At 33.0% G+C, this 8,371-nt stretch overlaps 1 protein-coding gene across 1 annotated transcript; it reads right to left on the minus strand.

Annotated features, from left to right (window-relative positions):
* Window positions 1-2,403: 2,403 nt before the first annotated feature.
* Window positions 2,404-7,934, minus strand: LOC129303845 (acetyl-CoA acetyltransferase, cytosolic 1). Its single transcript, XM_054943386.1, has 13 exons — window positions 7,765-7,934; window positions 6,271-6,342; window positions 5,864-5,962; window positions 5,594-5,767; window positions 5,401-5,506; window positions 5,178-5,316; window positions 4,950-5,093; window positions 4,452-4,537; window positions 3,735-3,834; window positions 3,480-3,590; window positions 3,352-3,393; window positions 3,054-3,140; window positions 2,404-2,964 (listed from the first exon to the last, which is right to left on the minus strand). Exons 2-13 carry the CDS (start codon window positions 6,314-6,316, stop codon window positions 2,875-2,877), a joined length of 1,224 nt encoding a protein of 407 aa, XP_054799361.1. The 5' UTR covers window positions 6,317-6,342; window positions 7,765-7,934; the 3' UTR covers window positions 2,404-2,874.
* Between the last annotated feature and the right edge of the window lie 437 nt (window positions 7,935-8,371).

Raw genomic sequence — 8,371 nt, forward strand, 5'->3', positions numbered from 1 at the left:
TGAATATATTATTAGCTTACATGGAATGCTGCATAAGCTATTATGTGTTTTTTTATTAATATGAAATGACAACTTCCATCAGTCAGATAGCTAAAAAATAACAGTAGAAGAGCTTGTGATTAAAAAAAATTAGGGAGATTAATTTTAAATTTTTAAAAGTAAAAGGGGTTTTATATTGCCTCAAAATTTAAAAGAATTTTATATTTTTTAATCTCTATATATTATACATACTCTCTCTTATCTTTGATATAAGATTCTCATTCTAGTTTAAAATATAAGCATTTTTTTTTAGCTAACTTTGGCTCAAAATATAAGCAATTTAGTAAATGTAAATAAAATTATTATTTTACCCCTTGTATTTATTAACCTAAATATTTGTGTAAATATATTTTTCACTCATCATGAAATGCCTTGATAATTTGAACTAGAGGTAAAAAGGAAAATAATATATATTGTTATGAGAATGAAGACTTTTGTTAGTATGTGAATTTTTTTTAAAAAATTGCTTATATATTTTTCTTAATAACTAGCGTCAACCCGTGCCTCGAGTGGAGTTGAAATTGCATTCAATTGATAAAAAAAAAAAGGATTCAATATGAAAGAAAAATCTTCAAATTAGAATTATCATGTTGAGTATTTAAATAATATCAGCATAAAAAATATTGAAAATGATATTACAATGACGTTTACTGCAATTACATTATATTATTACATAATTTGCAATATAGTATAATTGAATAAGGAATACCATTATTAATATTGTAATTACATTACATCTTAATATTCCTATTAAAAATGGTAGTTGTACTATAATATAACTACCATTCTTAATAAGCATGAAATTAATCAATTTTTTCTTATATTAAGGACAGGAGGGAGCATCTCACAAGACTTATTTTAAGTCCCATTTGGTTACCACAAAGGAGTACAATAAAATGGATTAAAAAAATAAAAATATAAATATAATGATAGGTGAACCACATTTGAGAAGGGTAATTTAATTTATAAGATTGAAAATCATGATTTATAAAATTTTTAAAGGGTGTGATGATTTCTACATTTGTGATATATAATAATGAGCTTTATCATGCTTATTGAAAGAAGATAAGTAATTTAGTTATTTTTTAAAATTTTTTTCAATCCATTTTATTTGTATCATTTCTAGCAGCTAAATAGACCAAGGATGGAGGATGAAAGAGAAACAAACTTTCACAGTGGCAATATTGGAGGTTTAAAAGAAGTTCGGCTCAAATGAAAATGGTCTTTCTTTTTCAAGTTTGGGTCTTTGGTAGTATTATGTGCTGCTTAAATATTCAAAACTTGTTAAATATATCCACTTATATTATTAAAAGGGTTAATTAGCAATTTAAGCATAGAGAAGAGAAGAAAGACCATTTATCCTGCTTAAATATTGGAAGATAAAAAATTAATTAACCCGTGCAGAAAGAAGAAAGACCATGACACTGCTTAAATATTGGAGGTTTAGTGTATGATTCTTTAATTCTTTAATTTTTTGTTTGTCTTTCCGTACATCTATAGTTACAGTGTCGTGGCAGAGAGAAGAGAAGTAATTTCGTGGCTAGAGAGAGAATATGGCAGAAAAAGTGTGGGCCCCATATTTGCATAAAGTAATAGAGTTAATTTAAGATTTAATTCTTGACTGTATAATTTAAGATTTAAATTATCATTCATTCCTTATTAAAATTAATAAACCATTTATAAGTTATACCTTAGCTTTGATGCGACATAAAGGAAAAATGTGTTTAGTGTGAAGAAAAGCAATGGAACGAGATCAAGGTTTTAAAATGGGCCTAATTATTGAATCAGTGGAGCTGTATAGATTTCAGGTTTGTCAGTCAAATATATAGGTGCATATATATAAACATAATTTTCGTATATTATTAAAAATGCATTAACTAATATGAATTTTTTTTTTCAAATTTCATCTTAAAATCACATGTTTAGATCTAGAAAGAAACATCTCACAAACCAAGGTCGTCTAGCTCCTTGCTACTAATTTTACCTAAAAGATTGTCCGTATAATGTAGAGATAGATAAGAATAAGAGAGAAGACAAAATAATAATTATAATTATAAATTAAATGAATCTAACTTGAAAGAAGAAGTTAAAATAAAAGAGAAAAACAATGAAGATAAACATGATAAAAAAAATGTAATCAATGTATAATTTGAAAAGTAAGATTGGCATTCGGCTTTTAATTAGCTTATCATGTATACATAGTTGTCACTTTTTTCTTCATTTCAGCTTAAAGTTCATGAAAACATTTTGTGATGTTTTAAAATTTATGTCCAGATTTTGTTATTAAAGCTTGGTGAGCAAAATAAAAAAAAAATTCGTTCATTGGATATTTTGTTGACGGAATAATACATAACATTCATGGCATTGTACTAAAAAAGATTTGTATACATAAAAATTAGAATGACAATGGTCAAAGTTTTCCAATTCTAAATTCCTTCATGTCTTGTAAAGCAAAGCAATCCAGGGACGAAGCCCTGAGAGATAACTAAATCATAAAGCTTGACACGCCGCAGACTTGTTGAAGAAAACATGTTGCAGATAAAACACAAATACCATATTGAACTTTATGCTAATAGAAATAGAAGCATAACACCAAATCTATCTTCCCCTTTCCTATTGGTGCCATTAGAAATTTAACTTCCACAAGGTTCCGCCTTATCATTACCAATTTATACGTCCAAATATATCTTCTTCCTTTCTCTTCTTGCTTGTGATCAAATTTTGAAATCCCCTAACTTACCAGGAGCAGAAAAAGTTTGTTGACCCTCTATACGCATTGTTCTAAAAGGTCATCATATAAGGATGCAAGATAAACACCAAACTTGGAAAAGAGGCTTACAAGAGTTCCACAACAAGGGCAGATGCCCCACCACCACCGTTGCAAACACCGCCAATGCCGTATTTGCCATTTTTCTGCCTCAGTACCTGCGTTTTAGTGATACTTGAACTACATGAAACTGGATTAAAAAAAATCATTTCTTACAAGATACTTATAGTGATCAACTAAAACATACCCCTAAAAGAGTCACCAGAATACGAGCACCGCTGCAACCAAGAGGGTGACCCAAAGACACAGCTCCACCGTGCACGTTTACTTTTTCCTGAAAATTAGTTACTTCAGTAAAATGCTTAAGATGGCAAACAACACAGGGGTCAGAGCTAGTAATGGCCATGTATAGTTGAGAGAAAGGGGTTTCTTTGGAAAAGCTTGATAAAAGCCAATCAACTGCCTTGAAGTCCCTCAGACAAGAGAAATGCAGAGACTTGAAGATGCCTGCAAGTTTCACTTAGACCAAAAAAAAAAAAACCCACCGCATTAAGTCCAAGAAGTTTCTGGTTTGCAATTGCCACGACCTACAATTGGCAATGTTAAGCATTAAAACTGAGAATAAATTAAATTTAGTAAGCTACTTCAACTAAAACATTCAGATGATTGCTACCGAGAAGGCTTCGTTGATCTCATAAAAATCAATCTGGGAGGCCTCCAACCCAGCATTGGAAATAGCTTTGGGAATGGCAAGAGCTGGAGCTGTTGTAAAGAACTCCGGTGCCTGTACGTGTCAATCTCGTTAGAATTAATTGGACCTAATGCACCAACCACAAAAAAACAATGCAAATAATAAAATGTTTCTTTTTCTATTTCTAATCCTCCCATGTCCTAAAGTTCAAGTGTAGTTAAATATTTTTTTATGTACCTGAGCAGCATCAGCATATCCAGTTATTTTTGCAATAACCTGAAGTCCAAGCTTCAGTGCCTTCTCTCCACTCACCAAAACTAATGCAGCAGCACCATCACTGTCAGCAAGACTTCTTTTTTTAGTACAACCGGAGGTTAGAGAAAACTAATATTTTTGCAATAAGAAGATAGGGCGAGTCAATAGAAAAAGAGAAATGCTTGACTAAAGACTTATGAAGATTTAGTGTTCTTAAATGTGACCAGACAGGAAAGCACATAATGTATTTATTAGTAATGACAGCAATTCGTGACTCAGTTAAGTCAGTTCATTGACTTGTGGCATGAAATGATATTAGGGAAAACAAAAATTAACTTGATGGACTTTCTCTGAGATATATACTAGCATGCATGGCAGATTACTGCTCTCACCATATTTCCACCACATGCCTCCCTATACATGGCTTGCAAACTACATGACTATCACCAGGCACTCAAGCTCTTCACCATCCAATTTCTACATTACTTAAATATTTCATTCCTCCCTGCACTCTCCTGTTCAAATCTTAATGGTTAATGTTAAATTACTCCCAAAATGTTACAGCGAATGCAAAATATTCTACACAGTACACGGGTTATTTGAGAAAGGCAAGCCATCCAAATTCTAACATAAAAGCAGAACAAAGTGAACAAACAAAGTTGAAGAACAATTCCAGACAAAATGCTGATGTTAGTTAACCTTATACTAGAAGCATTGCCTGCAGTAACTGAACCACCATTCTCCTTGAAACTTGGCCTTAGTTTTCGCAACTTGGCAGCATCGAACTATCATATCAAAATGCCAAGGTAAATTTTTTGGGAAGAAAAGAGCTAAAATATATCTACATTCAAATGCTATGTGAACAACCGTGAGCGTAGTAACCTAACAGATTCTGCAACTAAAGTGCAATAAATAGAACTGTATATTTGCAGATATAAACTTATGAACAACAATGCCCAGTGTTCCAGATTAATTATTTGTTTTAACGTCAAAATAAAATTTTTTTATAAAGAATGCAATGCAAAATTATCATGCTTTGAAAATCAATATTCTCATCAAAAGTCCAAAACTCCGTTGAAATGAAAGTACTACATAATGCTTATAAAGAGTCCAGAGACATGTATCTTTTTTATCATTCAATGTCTATCAATACAATAGTGAGTTTTGGCCTGGTTCAAGTTTGACTTGTATGATTACCTTTCCCGGACCCTCATCCTTATCAACAATAGTCGATGGTTTTCCCCTACCCCCAGAAACTTCAACTGGAACAATTTCCCACGTGAAAGCACCACTTTCTTGGGCAGCAATAGCACGCTCAAAGCTCTGAATTGCATAGTTATCCTGCAGACACGGCACAGACATTAATTAAAATGTATTATGATGATCTTTCTGGATTATTCAATATAGAAATTTTTTGGTAAATACCTGGTCCTCTCTGGTGATTTCATGTTTATCTGCACATAATTCAGCACATGTGCCCATCCCACAGTCATTATAGACATCCCATAAGCCATCTTTCAGCATCCCATCGACTAGAGAATCATGTCCAAGGCGGGATCCTTTCCTGAACTTTCAGTGTGATTCTGGTCAGCATATTTCTATGAATGGATAAAGCATAGACAACTGTCACATAGAAGGAATTATTAACCTTGCTTCTGCCAGATACTTTGGTGTATTAGACATGCTTTCCATACCACCAGCCACAACAACATCGTTGATTCCTAATTGAATACTTTGTGCCGCAAGCATTGTAGCTAAAATGACCAAAACAAGTTTAACATTATTGTTTCTAAAATAATACAAGGGGGGAGAACAGAATTTCCATTGCAATAAATTCAGACCTTTCATCCCTGACGCGCAAACTTTGTTCACAGTGGTGCAGATCACTGAATTTGGTATTCCTGCCCCTAGAGCAGCTTGTCTAGCGGGAGCTTGCCCCAAATTAGCACTAAGAACATTCCCAAAATATACTTCTTGTACAAGTGATGGATCAACATTGGCCCTTTTAAGTGCAGCTAGATATCAATAAAGAAGATGCGAAGACAGAGAAACATTAATAATTTTCAGAAATTTTAAATGCCGTGAACACAGACACAGGATCCCACACCTACCTTCAATAGCTATAGAACCTAGCTTGGTGGCAGATAAAGATGACAGAGTACCAAGAAACCCGCCCATTGGTGTACGGGCGATTCCAACAATGCAAACATCTGTATAAATAAATTAATGCATGAATAAACTAGTAGGATAAATGGAACCATCTAGTGTGCATGAGTTGGGACATTAGAAGATGATAGAAGTTATGGCATCTTTTCTCTTAATTATTACAATAGCTTAAATAAATGTTTAGTTAATAATAGTTATGAAGGATAGAATGAAGTAAGCAAAGCGTACATAGATTATCGTTGTGGCATAAAGCTTGAGCAAATGTCACATGAGTTTTAATATTTCTATTTAGTAAGCATGCAAGGATATTTATATTCATCTATTGGTCCATTTAGACAAGTTTAATGAAGACCTCTAGGCTTTATAGAATCTGAAGATGCTGCTGCCACTGGTGCCATCAACAGAAGAAATTGAATTCCGCAAACTGAAACACAAAACACAGGGTGTACTTAGATATAATGAGATAGTATTTCAAATCTCAAAAAGCTAACTTCAAATATGGTATCTACTATATGAAACACAAATAGCATCATAGACTGATGGGCCTGAAAAACATGACTATTTATGGCAGGTAGGTATTCTTGTCTTTATTTAATTTTAATTTTTAAGCAGTCTAATGTTTTCATAAAAGAATGGTAGGAATGAGAAAAAGAGATATCCGAACTATTTTAAATGTGGATCAAGTGGAAGTAACATTGCTTTCTTTTTCTATTTCTTTCTCTTGTGTATTATCCTGGGGGAGAGCCAATGGACAAATATATAATTCGTTAAGCAAATCAACTGAGGATAATATAAATAAAAAGTCATATATATGATGACCATAAAAGCACTTGCTACAATAGTAAAATTAAAATCTCTAGAGGGCATGGAGAAAGGACCAAAAGAAGGTACACAAAGTGACACATAGTATATTCAACAATTTAGAAAACCTACATGTTACTGCTAACAACTAGCTTCTAGCACATAAGTATGGATAATGAAAGTAATTAGTTCACAAAAATAACAATTTATTACACATCCTACCTACGTCAAGTATGTGAGAAAATATATGGACCACAATGAGAAAGAAAGCTCAATTTTATCTTTAGATAATTCAATGTTGAAATATCTTGGAAAAAACAGAAAGTCTAGCATTTTCTTGAACTGGAGGAGGTGAGGCTGCAGTGTTTATTTCTCCTTACTTCTTTCTTGCTTGCATAATTGTTGGATGAGATATCTGTCATTTAATCCTTCGAAGATTTCAATACATCAGCTAAGTCCTTGAAAGTTTATTACCGTTGATGTCCTAGCAACTTCAATTAAGTTCTGACAAGCTTATTGCCAAGAAATTTGATCTTAGAAAAATTCCAACGATATCGATCTATTCAACTAAAACTATGTATTTTTAAAAATATTAGCACTAAATTGGTATCAATAAATTTTCAAGGACTAAATTAATAGCGACAGTAGTTTTCAAGGTCTAACACGAAATGAAAATCACGGAACGCGCGACTCCCAGCATTTTTTATGAGCAACTAAAGAAGATACAGAAACCAAAGCAACAAACTCAATAGAAGAGAGAAAACGCAGAAGTTAGATAGATCTAACACGAAATGAAAATCACGGAACACGCAGTCATCAACAGCGCGAACATACCGCCCGTCTAAAATCTCTCAAGCCAAAGAACGAATCTAACTTAATTTCAGCTGAGGACGGAAGCTAAACTGGAGCAGGTTCAAAAGAAAGTGGAACGGCACAAAATGCCAAGAAAAAAACGCGAGAAAATGCAGGAAAAAGTAGGGAAGTTGCGGAGAGGATACTGGAGACGAATCAAGAAGTAGAGTCAGAGAGAAGTTCAAGTGCATACCTAAGCTTCGGTGGTGGTGGACAGGTAAGGAACGAAGACGATGAATGAAGAAGAAAGTAGGCGATGATGCTCCTCTTCTCTTGGGCAGGCACAAGCACGTCTGAGCCTGAGCCGCTAATTATATACACGAAGGAATTGCAGGAGATACAGCTTTAACTACTGCCGCCAGGCACGAGGGACACGCAGCTTCGTGAATTTACCAACCACCCCAATAATCACAATCTTTTAATTTATACTACAAGCAACGATTCGAGGGCCACTTTTTCCATCATTTTGCGTAATAATTATAAATTACTAATTCATTATACTGGCGTGTTACCACCAGTACTATAGGTTCCCTCTTATCCCATCTTATAATCCACTCTCTAAACAAAAAGTCTTGTATATACCCTGTGTATCATATTATTCATATTTTATCTAATAAAAATATGAAATATTATTAAATAATTATAAATATAAATTAATTTTATCATTGATAATGATAGAAAGAGAAAATGCAAAAATTAAAGAGGTGTTCTATTTCATAAAAATAATAAGGTTATTAAAAATAATAACATATGCATAAAATTTTATTTGATTGAATTGATATAATTTTTTTGAATAGCCA

This window comes from Prosopis cineraria, unplaced genomic scaffold (assembly GCF_029017545.1).
Source record: "Prosopis cineraria cultivar Desert tree isolate PC_DT_omini unplaced genomic scaffold, ASM2901754v1 PC2, whole genome shotgun sequence".
NCBI classification, from domain to species: Eukaryota; Viridiplantae; Streptophyta; class Magnoliopsida; order Fabales; family Fabaceae; genus Prosopis; species Prosopis cineraria.

Coding starts and splice junctions, on each gene's coding strand:
- LOC129303845 (XM_054943386.1), bottom strand. CDS start 6,316: ATGGCACCAGTGGCAGCAGCATCTTCAGATTCTATAAAGCCTAGAG. Junction 5,963..6,270: donor AGATTCTATAAAGCCTAGAG/GTCTTCATTAAA, acceptor TTATTTATACAG/ATGTTTGCATTGTTGGAATC. Junction 5,317..5,400: donor AAGTATCTGGCAGAAGCAAG/GTTAATAATTCC, acceptor CTGAAAGTTCAG/GAAAGGATCCCGCCTTGGAC.